The sequence below is a fragment of the Aphelocoma coerulescens genome, chromosome 28 (genome assembly GCF_041296385.1).
Source record: "Aphelocoma coerulescens isolate FSJ_1873_10779 chromosome 28, UR_Acoe_1.0, whole genome shotgun sequence".
Classification (NCBI taxonomy): Eukaryota; Metazoa; Chordata; class Aves; order Passeriformes; family Corvidae; genus Aphelocoma; species Aphelocoma coerulescens.
The window spans coordinates 2158609-2178813 of NC_091041.1; the positions used below are offsets into that span (position 1 = coordinate 2158609).

At 57.9% G+C, this 20205-nt stretch overlaps 1 protein-coding gene across 11 annotated transcripts in view; it reads right to left on the minus strand.

Moving 5' to 3' along the window:
* TCF3 (transcription factor 3) overlaps positions 1-20205 on the minus strand; it is an 84240-nt gene that overhangs the window by 23518 nt on the left and 40517 nt on the right. For 7 of the 11 annotated variants that reach the window (XM_068997415.1, XM_068997412.1, XM_068997416.1 and 4 more), the window contains exons 4-8: positions 17760-17833; positions 16634-16730; positions 7258-7325; positions 4175-4304; positions 2517-2566 (exon numbers count right to left, since the gene is read on the minus strand). In XM_068997415.1, the coding sequence (XP_068853516.1) occupies positions 2517-2566; positions 4175-4304; positions 7258-7325; positions 16634-16730; positions 17760-17833 (419 nt within the window). The remainder of the gene's footprint in view (positions 1-2516; positions 2567-4174; positions 4305-7257; positions 7326-16633; positions 16731-17759; positions 17834-20205) is intronic. The other 4 variants (XM_068997422.1, XM_068997413.1, XM_068997423.1 and 1 more) reach the window with 2 other exon arrangements.

Genomic DNA, 20205 nt, shown 5'->3' on the forward strand with positions numbered 1-20205 from the left:
CTGCCTGGGTTCCTCTGGCACCGACACCGATGTGGGGCCACGTCCAGCCCTGGATCCTGTGCCCAGACACAGCAGCCCACGGCCAGGAGCTCCAGAGCTGCAGGAAGGCTCCCAGGGGCTCCATGCCCTGAGGGTAGCCCCAACCCAGCACCTACTGCACAGAATTGTGGAATGGTTTGGGTTGGAAGGGACCTCAAAGCCCATCCAGTGCCACCCCTGCCATGGGCAGGGACACCTCCCACTGTCCCAGGCTGCTCCAAGCCCCAGTGTCCAGCCTGGCCTTGGGCACTGCCAGGGATCCAGGGGCAGCCCCAGCTGCTCTGGGCACCCTGTGCCAGGGCCTGCCCACCCTCCCAGGGAACAATTCCTGCCTCCCAATCTCCCATCCAGCCCTGCCCTCTGGCTCCTGGAGCCCCTTTAGGCCCTGCAAGGGGCTCTGAGCTCTCCCTGGAGCCTTCTCCTCTCCAGGTGAACATCCCCAGCTCTCCCAGCCTGGCTCCAGAGCAGAGGGGCTCCAGCCCTTGGAGCATCTCCGTGGCCTCCTCGGGACAAAAGCCCTGAGCCCAAAGGTCCTGGGTTCCCAGCGCAGGCACCTCTGTGCCTGTCCCTGCCTGGCATCGCTGCTCACAGCCCCTGCACCCCCTCACGCTGCTGGTGCCTCTCGATGCCTTTGGCATCACTCCCTGCTCACCCACCCACCCTCAGCTCCTGCAGCCGCTGACCTCGGCGAGTTTTCAAAGCAGCTTGGGAATTACAGATTAAAGCACTTCATTTTAATAAGATGCTGATTAACCTATTTATTTTGCACGGGGTCCAGCGATAACACGGGGCGGGCTCCTGCATGGGCGAGTAAGACAAGAAAGAGCCTTTGATCTGCTGCCTTTGAGGCCACTCCTTCTGCTTCACACTTCTCCTGCCGCCTCGGCACGGATCTGTCTCCCCAGGTGTGGAAGTTCAAAAACAAACCAGGAAGCCGGAGCTCCCAGCACAGGGAGGGTGAGGGAAAGAGGCAGAACCAGCCCGTGCTCTGAAAATTGGAGCTTTGGCATCAAGGGCCAGCCAAGGCAACAGCCAGGGCAGAGAGGGAGATTTAGGTTGGATGTTGGGGAAAAAATCCTCCCTGGGAGGGTGGGCAGGCCCTGGCACAGGGTGCCCAGAGCAGCTGGGGCTGCCCCTGGATCCCTGGCAGTGTCCAAGGCCAGGCTGGATGGGGCTTGGAGGAATCTGGGATAGTGGGAGGTGTCCCTGCCCATGGCAGGGGTGGCACTGGATGGGCTTTGAGGTCCCTTCCAACCCAAACCATTCCATGATCCTATGAAAGGCTGTGCAGGTGTCACTCAGACACGGGGAAGGGGCTGAGCTGTGGCAAATGCCAAGCAGCTCCTCCTGTGGGAATCAGGGCCCTCCAGGGCTCTGCCAGGAGGACGGGCCAAGCCCCAGCACTTTGAAATCCGAGGCCAATAAAGGCCATTTGTCGGGGGCAATGTTTTCCCCACATGTCGACTGGGGTTTAACACTCCAAATTTCACACAGAAACTCGAGGCAGCGACATGGATTGTGACTCGAGCAGGTTTTCCCTGTAAAAACACAGACTCTTGGTGCAACTGGAGCTGGTTTCTGCCTCATGCGGATCCACACGGACCCTCCAACACCCCCAGGACTGCGAGCCCAACCTGGCAAGCCCTCAGTACCCTCCTCTCCCTCTATCCTCCAAACCCAGCACCTCGGGGTCCAATTCCAAAGGCAGAGCCTGTGCTGGAGGTTACAGCTCTGCTCGAGTAGTCAGGGAATGCCACAGCACGGGGCTTCCCCCACGGATGGGGCGTTCCCTGGGAATGGGAGAGAGTCACAGCAGCTTTGGCAGGGAGTGAGGGCATATCCCCAGCACAGCCCTGGTCTGGGGACAGAGCCCAATGGGACAGAGCCCAATGGGACAGAGCCCAATGGGACAGAGCTCAATGGGACAGCACCGTCCCCCTCCAAGCACGCAAACATTCCAGCCAGGAATGCAGCCCCGGCCGCCAGACAGCTCCCGTGTTCCTGCAGGAACCCTCCAGCCCACCCCAATTAGCTTTCCTGGAGATCCCATTACTCCCAGCCACAAAGACATTGTTCAGTTCACTCCCCGAACAGCCGCGGGAGCGGGGACAGCGTATTCCTGCAGGCTGCTCAGCTTTCCTGCAAAGCAGCGCACACCTGCAGCGGGCTCAGCTGCCTGCCCCCGGCACAACTGCGCTGCTTCCCCTTCCCCTGCTGCAGGACACCCGAGCCCCGGGCTCGCCTTTCACTTGTGACATGACGTCAAACCCAGCCCGGGCTGCGGGGCACGAGGCCATGGCCCCGGGCTTCTTCCCCACTGAGCTCTCCCAAAGCTTCCCCGCTCTCCCACACGGGAAACCCTTCCCCGTCCCACTAAAAGCCCAGCCCTCGATGTTTGGGGTTGCAGCGCTGTGGCACAGGGAGCAGGGATGGCTCCCAGGGGATGGGGAAACAGGGAAGGAGCTGCTGCCACTTACCGAGGAGGGGAGTCCAGGAGGCACCTTCCGAACCTTTTTGGGCTGTCCATCTGTGTTAGAGAAGAGAGGATCTGAGTTTTCAGAGGGGTTACAGGGAGGGGAAACGAGCTGCAGCAAAAGTCTCTGGGGTTGGAAGCTGCAGGTACTGACAGGGCTGAGATCCCAAATGTCCCGTGGCCAAGGAAGCATCAACAGTGAAAATGTTCAAGGATGAGCCCCTCCAAATCTCGTCTGCACCTTTTGGGGACAGGTTTCACAGCCACACAGAGATCCCAGGACAGCAAGGGTTTGTTGGGAGAGACTGAGCCCATAAATGTAATAACGTTTAGTGTTATAACCCCTCATTGGGGTTTTTTGGGAAACACTTTAACTTGAAGTGGGTTTGCAGAGAGAGGATGCAGAAAGGGAACACGTGTAGGGCTGGGCTGTATTTTCATTTGCTCCCTATACAGGGATATACTTGGGAAAGCTTCACTGCTGCAGGAGGCAGGGATGTGCTTCCCAGGGACAGACCCCAGCCCCTCCCTCCTGTTCCAGCTCTGGAGGGGGACACAGTGTCCTGGGGGAAGGGGACAATTCTGGGAGGTGGTGGGGAAGCATCCAGGAGTGGCTCAAGGTGAAGCACAGGCTAAATTTTTTTAGAATTCAATTTTTCCTAATTATTATTTTTATAACTATTTTAATTATTTTTTTTTCATAATTATTTTTTATTATTTTTCATAATTAAGGAAAGCCCTGGCTGGGGGGTGCAGGGTGCTAACACAGCAACCTGCCAAGCCAGGGACTCAGCTGGGATGTACCTCCAGAGCAGGAATTCACCCCACAGAATGCTAAAGAATCATTTTCCAGGCTGAAGTGGCAGCACCACAGTAGGTGCCTTTTTCTGAAAAGCACTGAAAAATGCACCCATCGCTGGGTCACTTCTGGTTTCACTTGTTGGGGAAAGCCCGAAATAGCAGCAGGAAAGTGGCTCTGGAGGCTGCAGGGGGAACTGTGACGAGAAACACAAGTTCTGGGGAAGTGGAGCTTGTCTTCCCTCCGAAGCTAAACTCACACCTGACCCCAGCCTGTGGTAAAAGTTACTCCCAGGTCGATCTAGACATGGGCAAGTCCTGCTTAGGAACCCCGGAGCAGGCAGGGAGAGCTCCTGGAGCAAACATTCCCTGAGTCCCAGGGCACAGTGCCCGGACCTCCCGCTGCCTCCTACACCCTGCTCCTGCCAGTCCTGCCCGCTGCAGCTCCAGGAGGGCCACCAGCCACGGAAACAGCCTCCGAGGCAGCCCAAGGTTTTCCAGGAAGGACGAGTGATGTGCAGTGTGGCTGGAGGTGTTTTTAGAAGAACCTCAAGCTTTGCTGCTTTCAGCTAATCCGGCATTTTCCAGAAAGAGGGAAACTGCACCTGCCTCTGAGCACCCCTTTCTTGAAGTCAGATATCTCTATATAGGTAAGAGGTATTTATATGCATTCCCTCCCCAACAAAGAGCAAATGCCAAATTCATGCCAGGTGCACCTATGGCAACATCAGTCCCTCGTTCCCAACATCAACGCCCTCATTCCCAGCATCAGCTCCTCATTCCCAAAGGCAGAGCTGACGAGGGCACCTGCCCAGGTGACAACCCTGTGGCGTGGTGGCACCCGGGGGACACGCAGCCACTCACCTATGCTGCTCTCAGCACCTCTCCTGCGAGGATTGTTGGGGTAAGAAAAATACTGAGACCCCCCTTTGCCCCCGGTGGGGGAAAGCGTGCTGGGGCTGGCGATTCCCATCTCGCTGGGCAGGAAACCGGGCTGCAAACAAGGAGAGAGAAAAGCCCTTCCATGGAATTACACTGGAAAACGACTCACTGGGAGAGAACAGAGCTGCTTTGAGTCACCTTCACACCAATTCAGCTGAGGGGAAAAATAAACACGAGCCAAGGGGCCAGGAGGGAAAGCAAATCCGTAAATATGGGGGTGGAGGTGGGGGAATAGGTGTCGGGGAACAAAAGGGCCTTTCAACTTGTGCTTTCCTGCTGGACCCCAGTGAGGAACCTCTGCAAACCAGGGATGCAAACCAGCAGGTGCCATGGGGGGGGGACAGTGTGGTCCCATGGTCACCTTGATGTCCAGGAGGGCAGGATGAGCCCCATGTCACCAGCCCACATCATGACCAGAGCCATGGAACGGTGCTGCCGCTGCCCAGGGTGGTTTTCTCCTGAGTTTTATCAGGGAGAAGCCAAATCCCTCTTTCTAAAGCCAGGAAACTCCTCCCCTCGTGTTTATCCCGGCTGACCTTGGGCACGCTGGGAAGCAGCAGAGCTGGGGGAGCCGGAGCCTGGGGTGCTCCCTCCTGGGATGGAGCCTCTCCTCCAGCACTGCCCCTCTCAGCTCAGAGGAAGTTCAGTGTATTTACATGGAATTGCACAGGGCTGGCAAAGGGCCCTGAAGGCCCAAAAGCTCAGCTTTGACCCATCTTCCGAGGGCAACACATGGAAATAAAGGAGGATTTTAAGCTTTTGAGAAACTGGAAAGAAAAATCTTTGCTTCCAAACTCCATCTCCTCCAGAAAGGGGTCAGGGAGGGAAAGAGGAGCTCGTGTGTTCACAGCTGGTGACATTCCTGCAATCTGTTCCACTGCTCAGGTTTCCTTCGCTCCGGACCCGCTCTGTGCCCGGCCAAGGAAAGCACCCGGAGGGACCCCAGGAGCTGCTGCCCTGCTCCTCCTGCAGGCAGGGGAGGCACTGGGATTTTGAGGCAGTTTCCCAGAGAAAGGGGTTTTCTTCCCGTTTCCTCTCCCTGGGGATGCCCCAAGAGATGGTTCAGGGTTAAACAAGGGGGAAGCCGCAGCTCTGCCCCAGAGCAGGGCATTTTTGGGGAAGAACCTGATCCCCATCCAGGGCATCTCCACCAGACAATTCTTCATCTTTTCGAAAACAAATAAAAAAAAAGTCGACACTCCTCACTCCCCCAAACTGGAGCCAGAAGCAACAACTGCTCTGGGGACCACAGGCTCTGCTGGCCTCCCCCCACCCCCACAAGGGGGTTTTGTCTCCTCTCCGCATCAAGTGGGATTTGCCACCCGATCCCGAGCCCTGTGCCCGCCTCTCCCGGGGCCTCTCCCGGCCATTTGCCCCCCCATTTCTGTTACCTTATATTCCCCCTCCTCCACGAAAGCCCAGCAAAAGCACCACATCCAAAAGCAACACTTGGCACCGGGCCCGGTTTTCTTTGAGCAGCTTCAGTGGTAAATGAAATCCACTCTGGCACAGCCAGCACAGCTGCTCCAGCAAAGGAAACATCCTCACTTCAGAGAGGAGGAAATTATGACAAATTTGTGTAAAATTAAAACATGTAATATGTGTGTGTGTACATGGATAAAACAAAAGCTGTCCGGCCAAAACTCCTCCCTTGGCTCCGGTGCCGGGACTGCTTCCCCAGGACCACGCCGGGCACCGAGGGGGCACTTGGAGCCACACATCAAAGGGAGGTGCTCACTCCTTCCCAAAAAGCTATTTCTGGATGCTGGAGGCAGCAGGGAAGGTTATCCAGGGCTGCTCCACTGCGCTCCGGGCTCGGATTGACGCCTGTGGTATTCCCCACAGGAAGCACCGTTGCTCCCCCCAGCACAGCCCCGGGGTTCATGTGGGGTGACCCAACAGGGCTGGGCTGTGTCTGCAAGAGGTGGCTCTGCTGTGCCAGGTCCCCTCCTGGACTGTGGAGATCATGGAACCCCAGGGTGGTCTGGGTTGGGAGGGACCTCAAAGCCCATCCAGTGCCACCCCTGCCATGGGCAGGGACACCTCCCACTGTCCCAGGCTGCTCCAGCCTGGCCTTGGACACTTCCAGGGATCATGGGGCAGCCACAGCTGTGCCAGGGCCTGCCCACCCTCCCAGGGAACAATTCCTGCCCAAGATCCCATCCAGCCCTGCCCTCTGGCACTGGGAAGCCATTCCCTGGGTCCTGTCCCTCCATGCCTTGTCCCCAGTCCCTCTGCAGCTCTCCTGGATCCCCTTTAGGCCCTGCAAGGGGCTCTGAGCTCTCCCTGGAGCCTTCTCCTCTCCAGGTGAGCACCCCCAGCTCTCCCAGCCTGGCTCCGTAGGGGCTCCAGGCCTTGGGGCATCTCCGTGGCCTCCTCTGGAGTGGCTCCAGCAGCTCCATGTGCTCCTGATGTTGTTCCCCAGAGCTGCACAGAGAGCTCCTGCTGCAGGTCCCACAGCAACAGCCCCACGATGAAGCCAAAGCTGCACAGGACAGTCACTGACAGGAGCCACCCCACAGAGCCTCCCTGCCCAGGGAACTGGGAGATGCTGCTGGAGAGGGAGAGGGAAAGCCCAGGGCACACAGGGCAGGGGGAAGAAGCCGCCTGGAACGCTCCCCTGCCCAGGGCCAGCCTGGCACAGGGAAGGTGTTGCTTGGATCTGACTCCCTGGAACTCCCCAGCGAGGCAGCGTGGCTGGGTCATGGCTGATCAAACACAAACCAGGAGTAACAACAACAAAACCAGTGAGACTGGAGAAGTTTGGGAAAGAAGCGAGAGGCTGCTACAACCAACATTTTCTAACCTCTGACAACTCTTTGGAGCCAGCAACACACACCAGCATGAACCCCCAACACTCCACAGAGGTTTTGGAGCAGAGCAGAGGCTTTCCAGGACCCCGTGCATGGAGCTGGGATGTAAATCCAGCCTGGTTTTCAGGACCAGACTCTCACTTTCGGGAGCCAGTAAATGAAGCAGAAAATCTCACTGCATTTTATCATTACCTGGTTTAGTCCTGGCATCCCTGTGTCTCTTCCAAATGTGGAGTATGAGGCTCTTTCACTGCTCTTCCCTGCAGAAGGAGAAGAGAAAAAACAAAGTTTGGGGTAAGAGGGAGGTGGAGGGGGTGGACAAATCCTGTTCCCATGAGGCAGCACCTCTGCCCTCCATGAAGGGACAGCCTGGAAAAGCTCCTGCTGAAACAGGAGCTGCTGGGGGAGCTGGTCCATAAACACCAAAAGCCTGGAGCTGCAGCGGTGCAGGGAAGTGCTTGTGGCCATGGAAACTGGCAGGGTCAGCCCCGAGCCAAAACCTCCCCGCAGACAGCGGAGACCCGGCCAGCTGCACTTGGCAGAGGCAGGGCCGGAGCAGACCAAGGGCCAGGACGAGGGACCAGACTGTGGGAGCGCTTTGAGACAACAGGAAATGCAATCCCAGCGCACGAGAGCTGAGCTCTGCCCCACACCAGGCCCGGGGCACCTTCCTCCCCTCTCCTGCGGGAGATTCGACTTCCCAAAACCTGCGGGTTCCTCACAGCCGGGGCATCGCTGCCCGCTGGGATCGGTGTGGGAACAGCCCCGTGCCAGCGGTGCCCATGTGCCCCTGGGAACTTCAGGAGAATCAGAGTGGTTTGGGTTAAAAGGGACCTTAAAGCCCATCCAGTGCCACCCCTGCCATGGGCAGGGACACCTCCCACTGTCCCAGGCTGCTCCAGCCCCAGTGTCCAGCCTGGCCTTGGACACTGCCAGGGATCCAGGGGCAGCCCCAGCTGCTCTGGGCACCCTGTGCCAGGGCCTGCCCACCCTCCCAGGGAACAATTCCTGCCCAAGATCCCATCCAGCCCTGCCCTCTGGCACTGGGAAGCCATTCCCCCTTGTCCTGGCACTCAGCATCAACAAGGGCTTCTCTCACACCCACCTCACCCTGCACATACGCAGCTGAAAATAAAGTTTTGAAGGGCCAAAAAAATGAGCCCAGCCCCCTGGTGGGATGCTCCCTCCCCAAAACATCCTGGCACTCTCCTGCCTCATGGTCACTGCCCTGGGCACAGCATGGCCTCAGCCAGCAGCACCCAGAGGTGCCAGGACAGCAAAGGACACAGGGCTGGGAGAAAGGGAATGGTTCTGTGCTGTGCCCAGAGCAGCCGCAGGCACAACAGCGTCCTTTGGGATTCTCTCCATCCCCCTAAAGCAAAGCCAGACATTCTTCCAGTGGGGAACAGGCACTCCAGCAGCCCCCACCCCCAAACCCTTCCCGAAAAGGGGATCACAGATCACATCCTGCCTCTGGTCTGGCTTAGTGAGCAAAATTGGGAGGGGCAGGATTTTGCCAATCTGCTTAGCCTAAAGCCAGCCCTGAGGCCACTAAGATGCAGGTTAATGCACTGGGGCGACGAAGGGGCTGGCAGGACCCTCCCCACACCACTAAGAGGTTTTGGGGAGCAGATGAAGAGGGGAGGGGAAACAAAATGCCTCAAACCAGCCCCCTTGAAGCACAGGGCCAAGGGATCAGAGAATGCCTGAGTGGTTTGGGTTGGAAGGGGCATTAAAGCCCATCCAGTGCCACCCCTGCCACGGGCAGGGACACCTCCCACTGTCCCAGGCTGCTCCAAGCCCTGTCCAGCCTGGCCTTGGGCACTGCCAGGGATCCAGGGGCAGCCCCAGCTGCTCTGGGCACCCTGTGCCAGATGGGGAGAGAGAGGAGGCTGCTCATTTTAAAACCTTACCATGGAGGCCTTGAACTCAACCCAAATATTTTAGAGTGGATTCCCCCAGTACAACCCCCAAGCCCCAGAGCTTCCCTGATGGGAAGGTCCTGGCACGGTGCAGCCTCCCCCTCCCTCACCTCCAGCGACAGCCGGAGGCTCTGGGCGCTGCTGCCATTTCCTTTCAGAGGCTTAAACGTTAAGTAAACAAAGGTCAGAATGTCAGGGGATGGATCTCCTAAATGACCTAATTTCTAAAAGAGCTTAAGAGCTCGATCTGCTGCAGCACCGGCCACAGGCACAAAGGACTCAGCAGGTTGTGGCATCAGGCAGCTCCTGATTGCTCCTAAAGCACAGGAGAGGCAGGGTAATGCCACGGGGGTTTGGCTGGACAGCAGCAGCCAGGTCTCCTGTCTGATAACACACTGCTGCTTCCATGTGTCACTGGCGTGGGGAATCACGGAATCCCAGGATGGTTTGGGTTGGAAGGGACCCTAAAGCTCATCCAGTTCCAGCCCTGCCATGGGCAGGGACACCTTCCACCATCCCAGGCTGCTCCAGACCCCGTCCAGCAGCCTCTGACATCACCTGAGAACTCGGGCTGAACCAGGGGGCCCCCAGATATTTGTGGAAGTGTGAAGGGACACTGGGCAATCCCCAACCATGTGATGTTTAACAGGGCAAGTGCTGGATCCTGCCCTGGGATGGGGCAGCCCAGGATGCAGGGACAGACTGGGAACGAGAGGCTGGAGAGCAGCGCCGTGGGAAGGGACCTGGGGGTCCTGGTCAGTCCAAGTTGGATCTGAGTCCCCGGTGTGTCCTGGCAGCCCAAAGGGCCACCGTGTCCTGGGGGGCACCAGGCCAGGGAGGGATTGTCCCGCTCTGCTCTGCACTGGGGCAGCCTCACCTCCAGTGCTGGGGGCACTCTGGGCACCAAGAGATCAGAAGGATCCAAAGCTGTTGGAGAGTGTCCAAAGGAGGGACACGGAGCTGGGGAAGGGTCTGAGGAGCGGCTGAGGGCACTTGGCTCGTTCAGCTGGAGCAGAGGAGACCGAGGGGAGGCTCCTGGGGGCTGCAGCTCCTCCCGAGGGGAGGCGGAGGGGCAGGGGCTGAGCTCTGCTCTGGGACAGGGACAGGAGCCCAGGGAAGGGCTGGAGCTGGGTCAGGGCTGGGCATGGAGCTCAGGGAAAGGTTCTTCCCCCCGAGGCTGCTGGGCACTGCCCAGGCTCCCCAGGGAATGGTCCCGGCCCCGAGGCTGCCAGAGCTGCAGGAGCGTTTGGACAGCGCTCTCAGGGATGCCCAGGGTGGGGTTGTTGGGGTGTCTGGGCAGGGCCAGGGGCTGGATCAATGATCCCTGAGGGTTCCTTCCAGCTCAGGATTTTCCAGGATTCTCTGAACTCAGTGCCAGCTCTGCTCCAAACCCACAACCTTCCCTGGATGTCTCTCATTTCTCACTCAGCATCTGCTGCACCCTTGGGTCTGCGGGTGCCTCATGGGATGGGGGACACTGGGAAAGAGAGAGCAGCCCTGGCCAGCCCCAGCTCCTGCACCCTCCATCATCACATAACAAGGGAAAAAAGCAGTAAAAACTCAGCAGAAGAAATTTTACATTCAATTGTCTACGAAAACAAGGCAGTAGAAAGAATGGCAAACTTTTCTGGATTGGAATGTACCTAAGCCCGCTGAGATTCAAAAGGTGCACAAGGAAAGGCTGAACCTGCCAGCAGAAGGAGCTGTTTCTGTGGGCAAGGAGATGGCACAGGTGGCAAACCCAGATCCACCCGTCACCCCCTGGCAGCCACAGCCCAGGGCACCAACCAGGAAAGGTGGCAAAGCCCCAGGAAGAAGGCAAGGACCAGGGTGGGAAAAAACCACCAGGAATCTCCCCAGACGCCATCTTGCCGCCAAGAGAATTACTGAAATCCTGCAGATGGGCATGGAGGGATCTTGTGGGAGGAGGAGAAGGAGGAGAAGATAGTGGGAATAAATCCCTTGGAGAGGAAGAGGGTTTCCTTTGGAAAGGATGTGAAGCACAGCAGAGGCACCTCGAGTCAGTGCCCCCAGACACTGGCTGAGAGCATTCAGCATTTCCAGCTCTTTCTGGCATCCCCCTCCTGCCCTTCCCCCCGCCAGCTCCTTCTCCTGCCCCTCACCTGGCTGCCTCCAGCCATGCTAAGAAGCCCTTTCCAGCCTCTCTCCTCTCCCAGCATGTTCCCTCTTGCAGGATCTGGCTGCGTGGGGCTCTGGGAAGCCTTCCCCAGGCCCTGCCTTCACCCAGGGCTTTTCCAGAGAAACCCCCCACGCCGTGTGTGTGACTCCTCCCAACGGCACAGCTGCCCTGAGCTCGGGGGGAACGAGGTGGAAAAATAAAAACTGCTCTTCCCAGAGGTTCCCACCAGCTCTGGCAGTGTCAGGGGTTGGCTTTGGCACCCTGGATCACGGCAGCATCTCACCTCCACCGCAGCAAACTGCTTTTAAATAAACTCATGGCTTTGCCATTTCTCTCACAGACCACAGAGTCATGGAACAGCCTGAGCTGGAAGGGATCCACAGGGATCATCCAAGTCCAACTCCTGGCCGTGCACTTGACAGCCCGAGAAAAAGTATTAAAATGCTGCCTGCAAGTTTTTCCAGCACCCACTGGCAAAACCAGTGCCCCCACATCACCCCAGCCCCAGCACAGCCACCACCCACCGTGCACCTCCCCCGGCCCCACATTGCTAATTCCATTAGAATTCCATTAGAATTCCGGCCTGGGGGAAAAGGGGAGGCAAAACACAGCCAGGGATTAAAAACGGGGAGGAAAAAAAGAAGTTAAAAAACCAGGAGCAGCAACAAGCCCCTGATTAAACCCATTGTCCAGGAAGACCCCAATCTACAGGCGCTGACAATACCCACCCGATTAGGAACGCTGCTCTGAAAGGCAGCTAATTACTGAAATAATTACTAGAAAGAAATCTGTTATGGCTTATCAGTTTCCTCGCTGTTTCACCACCCCCCTCCCTGCCTGTCCCTGCTGAAGATGAATGGTAAATTGTGAAATTGGTGACTTCAAACAGACAGAAAAGCCCTCCTCACCCTGCTGACCCTCTGGGATGAGCCGGTTTGTCACCGTGCTGTGTCCCGGCACCACCCCAGGACAGCCAGGGACCTCTCCCCACCCCAGGCTGGGAAGATCAGAACTCCCCAGGACATTCCCTGTCCTCCAGGAGCAGCACCAAAGGCTCAAAGCTGGAAAACTCAAGAGGAGGGAGCGATGGAGGGCTCAGACATTGGTTCTGCACTTGCTCACCTGGTTCAAAGAGCCCCCCCAGCAGCCTGGGATGCTTCTCATTCAGAGCACTGGTGGTGTTTCCATCCAGGGGTTTACAATCATGGAATCCTGGAAAATCCTGAGCTGGAAGGGACCCACAAGGATCATCCAGTCCTGGCCCTGGCCCTGCACAGACACCCCAACAACCCCACCCTGGGCATCCCTGAGAGCGCTGTCCAAACGCTCCTGCAGCTCTGGCAGCCTCGGGGCCGGGACCATTCCCTGGGGAGCCTGGGCAGTGCCCAGCAGCCTCGGGGGGAAGAACCTTGCCCTGAGCTCCATGCCCAGCCCTGACCCAGCTCCAGCCGTTCCCTGGGCTCCTGTCCCTGTCCCAGAGCAGAGCTCAGCCCCTGCCCCTCCGCCTCCCCTCGGGAGGAGCTGCAGCCCCCAGGAGCCTCCCCTCAGTCTCCTCTGCTCCAGCTGAACGAGCCAAGTGCCCTCAGCCGCTCCTCAGACCCTTCCCCAGCTCCGTGTCCCTCCTTTGGACACTTTCTAATTGATTTTCTTCTTCTTTTGACAAATTTATGTTATTCCATCCAGTGCAACACAGCCCAGAGCTCCCTGCCCAGTCAGTCCTGCAGAGAGCTCTGGTTTTCCCCATCACCTTGAGGAGCTGAAGCTGTGGCAGAGGGAAGTGACTGAAGATTCCCCTCATGCTGTCCCCTTAATGAGAGCAGGGAGGGCATCCCCCACAGCCCTGGGGGAGCCCTGGGTAGGGGGAGCACCCCCCAGGTGCTGTGCCAGTGCAGCCCCTCTGGGCTCCGTGCTGAAGGTGCCTCCCAAAGCCAAGCTTTGCTCATCCAAAGAACATCCGTGAGCCCAAAGTCAACTGCTGAACAGAAATCAGTGCTTTTCCCTTCAAACTGCTTTTGGATGAGGTGTGCACCCTGAGAGCCACAAGGTCACCACCCTGAGACTGGGCTGGATTGGGGTGAGGAGCAGTGACCATCCCTCTGGCTGCTGTTCCTGCTCTGGGGCCATTGCAGGGAAAAACAGGGACTAAATCAGAGCTTTGTACTCGCCCAGCTCCACCCCAGGGGCTGCGCAGCCCCCTCCTCACTGCCCCTGGGATGGGGACCCTGGGCAGGGGAGGAGAGCTCAGGCTGGGGTGACACCAAAGGGCCCAACCAGGAGAGGAACAGGAGGCAGGGATGCAGCCTGGAGGGGATTTCAGGGATGTGCTGGCAGTGTCCTGCTCCCCCCTAACTCAGACTGGCTTTCCTTCTGTCCCGGGCCAGGCAAATCCCTCCAGCCCTGCCTTTCCCACGGAGTTTGCTGCTCATGGAGTTTGTGGCAGCAGCTCCCAGCACAGGGACACGCTGGGCAGAGATCTGGATGGACACATTTCACTGCTCCCTTATCCAGAGGGCCACTCCACCCTGCAGCTTCCCAGCCTCTCTCCTTGCTCCCTGCTCCTGCCAGATCACTCGGAGTGGTGACAGGGCTCGTGCAGGAGGGGGAGCACCAGCTGTACCCGGGATCCCCCTTGGGATCTCTAGAGCCCCAAAATGCCACCAGCCTGCAGGGATAGGGGAAGGCTCCACCTTGGAAGGGATGCGACCCCTGCTTCAAAGCTCAGGCTGGCAGGAGCTCCTCAGCCCACCAAAGACTGGTCAGAGCACAGCCTCCTTTTCCATGTGGAAAATTGAGGCAAAAAATCACCATTTGCTCCGTTTCTCCACCAAGTGCTGCCAGCCTGCGGTGTCCCTCTGCTGTGGGAAGGTGCCTGCTGTCCCTAAAGCCCATCCTCAGAGGACAAGGGGCTGCAGCCTGGCCCTGGGACATGCACGGACTCCAGGAACACAGAATCCAGAGGATGGGGGTCCCAGGAGGAGCCATCACCACCCTGACTGCTCAGAGTCAATGCTGACTTTGGGGGGCCCTTTCAGCTCAGCCTCCCCCTCTCCTGGCCCAACCCACCACTGCCACCACAGAGCATCCATGCTGCTCCCAAAATGGTTCTTCCCGCAGGTCCTGATCCTCCTTGAAGAAACAGAGGTCGAATGGGAAAGAGATGAAAATTCTGATCATGGAGAAGGGCTTAGATGTCTCAGACACCTTTCATTCATCAGCTACCACAACATGTTCATCCTCATCTGCTCCCTCCACCTCCTCAAATTTTAAAATTCCCTGGTTCCACTCAACTGCCCCATTAACATGAACTTCCTGCCCTGAGGGGCACCCTGCTGGCAACCAGGGCCTGGCACCAAGGGGACACATTTCCCAAACTCTCCTTTCCCTCCCATTTTTCCTCTGCTTTTACAGAAGCATTATTTCATTTTCATGCCCTTTCCCTTTGCATTTTGCCACTCTCAAAGTCTTCAGAAGCAGCTTGGAGAAGAGGAAGAGAAAATCCCACCCCTGCTCTTCCCCTGTGTCCTTCCTTTCCAGCACATGAACAAAGAGGAAGGGTTAGATGGGACACTGGGAAGGAATTGTTCCCTGGGAGGGTGGGCAGGCCCTGGCACAGGGTGCCCAGAGCAGCTGGGGCTGCCCCTGGATCCCTGGCAGTGCCCAAGGCCAGGCTGGACATTGAGGCTTGGAGCAGCCTGGGACAGTGGGAGGTGTCCCTGCCCATGGCAGGGGTGGCACTGGATGGGCTTTGAGGTCCCTTCTACCCCAAACCACTCCAGGATTCTTTGATTCTACAATGAAAACTGATTTATGTATTTTGGAACCTGCTCCCAGAATCGATGCTTTCTACTTAAACCACGTTCAATTTTAGGAACAAAAGGGCCTTGGAAATGTGAGAAACCCTTTTCCCCCCCTGACTGTTCCCTGTTTCAGTGGTGGAGCTCCTGGTGCTGCCCCTGACCCCCCTGGGGAGACGCAGCCTCTTGAGCCTGGGGCCAGAGTGTGGCCACTGTCCTGCTGGCCACGGGGCCACCGCTCACCCTCAGCTCCAGAGCCACTGGGAATCGCCCACGGGGGCTCCACGTGCCGGGGACCGGCCGGGCCTGCAGGGAGAGCCGCGGTGGCTGCCAGGGACTGGGAGCCCTGGCTTTGAGAGGGAGCCAAAGGCATTTGCCCTGCACACATCAAAGGGGAAACCTCCGTGCTCCTCCCCAGGCAGCTCCTTCTCAGCTGGAAACTCTCAAGGCTGCCTTGGCCCCAGGGCTGGGCTGGGCTGGGTCCCCCCCACGCACATCCCCTCCAAACCCCGCTGGGCTGCAGCAGGGCTCCCCTGTCCCACCCAAAACCTTCTCTGTGCTCCACTGACATCCTCTTGGGGCAGAGAAGGAGAAGGAAGATCCTCCCCTGCAGAGGGACAGGGGGAGCTGCTCAGAAAGGCTCCTCCCCTGCACACAATCTCCAAGGGACACCCAAGCACTGTCCCCAACAGCACAAGGGGTGAAAGGGGGGAGCAGAGCTCACAGCGAGCCCTGAGCCAGGCCAGGAGGGGCCAACGTGTGGCTGCTCCTGTCCCAGCACGACCCTGCTCTGCTCTTCCCCTTTGCCACCAAGTCCACAGGGGGGATTTTGTGCTGGGGGGATTTTCTGTTTCAAACACGATTCCCTCTTCTTACCCCTCCCTTCCGACCACGAGCGAGCCCTGCCCCGGCCCCGCTCCTCCCGCATGGGCTGGAGTGCTTTAACCACCCCTTTGTGGGCAAAGGTGGGGGGGACTAACCCCAATTCCTGACCTAATGCCATTAGAGCTCTCTAAGCCCTCCAGGAGGGATATTTTCTGCTCTTATCTCTCCTCCCACTCCCGGGCTGGCAGAGGCATCTGGGTGAACGGTCACTCGCATCCGGTCACGCAGGATCACCGTCCCCAGGCAGTCCCTGTGAGCTCCTCACGCTGCCTGCCTGGAGCTGGGGATGGAGGAGCCAGGCAAGGCTGCTGGAGCCTGGCAGGATATGGGAAGAGGCCCCTCCAAACGCCACTGCAGCAAAGGGAGCATCCCCAGCGCTCTGGGACACGGCCAGCAGCCCCTCGCAGGTCACAGTCACCCAGCGGGTCTGGTTGGAAGTGACCACAGTGGGGTCAGCTGCTGCCATCTCCCCACTCAAGCAGGGTCATGCCAAGTCCTTAATAAACCGTTAATAATGAGCATCTCTCCCTCCCTGATTCCCAGCTCCCAGGAGCACACTCAGCCCATCCTGGCAGGCATCGATCCCTGCTACTGCCTCGAGCTGCCACCATAAAGCAGGGGAATAACCACACACACAAAACAGCTGGCACAGCTGGCACTGACGGAACCCTCTGGACACCACCCCCCTGGACCACAGCTTGGAGAACACCTGGAGCAGCTCCAGCACAGGGAACAGCAATGCTGTCCCAACGCTCCCCCCAGCACGGGCCAGCCAGTGCCACGAGTCCCCTGCCCCGGGGAGCTGGCAGGCAGCTGCAGGCACTCACCCACGAGTCCAGCTCCCAGGAACGGTGACGAGGAGATGCTGTTATGGGATGGCAGATCCCGGTGCTCGCCGTAGTGGGGGCCTTCGCCATAGCTCTGCTGGGAAAACAAGGAACAGTCACAGGGAGCGTGGGGATGCTGAGCCCAGTCCCGAAACACGAGGCTGCCAGGGCCAGCCTCTCCCAGGAAGGGGCAAAGCCAAAGGCTCCTTGTAAAAAGGGCATGGGAAGGATTTTATCCTCATGCTGAGGGAGAGGTGGGCAGTGCAGAGGCTGTGGTGTTGGGAGGGGACATGGCACCATGTCCTGGCAGCTCTTGGGCAGCACCCACCAGGCAAGAGCCAGGCAGCCCCTCCCTGAACCAGGGGGGTGAAGGGGCGAGGAAAAGGCTGGATAAATATAAATGTGTATTTTTAGATACATTTATATAAAGATATAAATTCTAAATATACAAATGAGAGTTGACACCACAGCCCCAGCAACGCCGCTGACCGGAGGGGAGGGAAAGGTGCCATTGCAAAAACAAATCACACAAACCCGTTAAAACAAAAATAACCCCATTTCCATGAAGTTCATGGTGTTTCTCTCTTCCCATACTCAGGCCCCAGTCATGAGGTGTTGCAGCCTCAACTCCTTCCCTGCAAAACTCTTCCCAAGTTCTCCATCCCCACCAAGGGCTGGACAGGGTGATGGACTGCAGGGATTCCCTCCTCAAGTTCCCAAAGTCTTGGGGGGAGGGTGCCCAGGAAGCTTTGCCATCAGATGAGATCCCTCAACCTACTCAGATCCCTCAACCCACCCACCCGTGTCTCCTCTGGGGACCTGTCCCACCCCCTGAGCCCCCTCTTCCCACGCCAACACCGGGTGCAGGGAAGGAGATGCCTGAGCAGCCACAGAAGCCCTTCCTAGTGCAGGTCTGGCAGAGGTTTTTGGAGGAGGAACCTCAAGGAGACCTCAAGGCAGGAACGCCTGGGGAGATGGGGATGGAGGAAACCCTACAGACTTCCCAGGATGCACGTCCAAAATGGGGCAAGGAAAGCTGTTGCAGGGTTAGGCCCAACGCTCTGAAAGGCCCAGGAAAGCCCCCGCTTGCTTTGGTTGGAGCTGGGTGTTTGTGCTTCGTCCTTACCCTTCCTTGGTCAAACGTGGAGCTGTTTTGATCTCCCGTTCCCCAGGAACCTGATCCCGGCCTTTCATCCAAGCCTACCGAAAAACAGGAAGAACAAAGGTTACTCTTTGCTTTATCAGCAAAGCCTCAAAGGTGTTCTCGTAAAATTAACTCTTCCTTCTACAAACAAAACAATATTTTCATTAATAAACCACTTCCACTTGGCGTGACTGAGCCTCCCCTCTGCCTCCTCACCTTCCCACTCCCGCTGGGAGTTACTCCACAAACTTCAAAGCAAATCCCACCACAGGCTGGAAATGGTTCAAAACGTGGGACAGTGGGAAGAGGAGCAACAAGTATTTTAACTCCTTTACTCCAGAGAGCACCCACGAACCTCCTTCACCCACGGTGAAAGGGACTAAACTATGAACCAAAACCACATCGCATCCATTTGGATGCTCCAGCAGGACTTGAAGTTTGCCCATGGTGCTGCAAGATCACAACCAAACCCTGTTCAGCATTGCCCCTGAGCACAGAGTGCCCAGAGGTGAAATCCTCAGGTGGGAAGTGCTGGGGGTCCAACGCTCCAGAGCCACCTGTCCAGGGGTGCTCCTGCAGCCCCCCGAGGTCCCCCTGAGGAGGTGGGGCCAGCACAGCACGCTCCCGGCCTTGCCAGCTTTAGCCCTCCCAAGAATATCCTCAGCAAGAAGGGATCCAGCCCAAACCGGCAGAGGAGCGGGCAGAAGGATTTGTGATGTTTCTGCACAGGCTGCGGTGGGAAATCGGCTCCTTTCATCCCCTGCCAAGGCCACGCAGGCAGCAGCTCCTGGGCTGCACGAGGCACCCGAGGAGCCAGGGAATCCCGGAATGGTTTGGGCTGGAAGGGACCTTACTCAGCTCATCCCACCCCCTGCCATGGGCAGGGACACCTCCCACTGTCCCAGGCTGCTCCAAGCCCCAATGTCCAGCCTGGCCTTGGGCACTGCCAGGGATCCAGGGGCAGCCCCAGCTGCTCTGGGCACCCTGTGCCAGGGCCTGCCCACCCTCACAGGGAACAATTCCTGCCCAATCTCCCATCCAGCCCTGCCCTCTGGCACTGGGAACCCATTCCCTGTGTCCTGTCCCTCCATGCCCTTGTCCCCAGTCCCTCTGCAGCTCTCCTGGAGCCCCTTCAGTGGGATGGGAACATCCAGCATGACACAAAAGCCCGGGATGCTGCATCAGCGCAGCTCCCACAGTTCCAGCTGATACCACAACCACACGGAAGGAACCTTCCCTGGAAAACAGCCTCGACCTGACTCAGCTGCAGGATCTCTGACTGTGCTGCTCCATCTCCTGCTCCAGGGGCTGACCAGGGGCTGGTGAGCAGCAGTTGGTGCTCAAAGGGGGTAAATCCAGGGATTTGAGAGGGGCTGAGCAGGGTGGGGGTCCATCATCTCTGGAGGTGCTGCACAAACCCTGTGAGCTCTGCTGAGCTGGACAGGGAGAAATCCCAGATGTGCAGAAGGCCGAGGGTGAGGATGGCACCAGCCATGGACACTTCCCAACCCATGGACACCCCCCAGCCCCACACCAGGGGCCGCAGTGGCCGGGGAGTGACACCAGAACCTCCCCGTGGCAGCACCAGGGCCCTGTGGCTCTCCGGGGACCCGTCCTGTGCTGGTTCTCCCAGCAGGGACGGCACTTCCAGGTGCCCCAGGATGCCCTTTCGGGAGCAGGGAGCTGAGTGGCAGCAAGGACACGGGGGCAGGGGGCCAGGGCTCACTCCCATTTTGCTTGGCAAGGCTGATTATTATGGCAAACATGCCTCGGATTTGTCTCCTCCGCTCCCCTCACTGTTCATTTAACCAGAAACTTCTTTCAAATTACATCCTTCTATTTCTGTGCCTTTGTGTTAATCATTTCCCCAGAGAATTGGTGTTTAATTGCTGTCTAATTTGCATAATTATGCATATTAATCTCCACACCTAATGAATATTCATAATTCTCATTTAGATTTTGTTTTCTAATCAAAAATTTCCAATGTGATTACTGTGCAGAGCAGGGATAAGCCTCTAATAATACCTTGGATACTAGGGAGAATTACTGCCAATTCTCCCACCTCCTACTTCCTAGAATAAACTTTTGCTTTGCTAATGTGTTTTTCCAAAGCAATTCATCTGCAATCCCTGCGAAGCCCGGCGAGGCAGGAGGCAGAAACGCTCCTTTGAGTCATTTTGCTGTCATGGGTGCTTTTAAAGCTCCCCAAGGGTCGGGGAGAAGACATGAGCAGGATCAGCAGCCTTGGACATCCTTGGACAAGTGGTCCCTTCGGGCTGGAAGGACAAGGACTGCAGCACCACAGTCCCCAGGAGGAGCCCCAGGAGCCTCAGAGGCAGAGGGGAAGCCAAGGCGTGGGGGTCCCGAGCCTCACACCCACCCTGCCCCACGCAGGACGGGCTTTGGGGGGCCTGGGCCACCCTGGCTC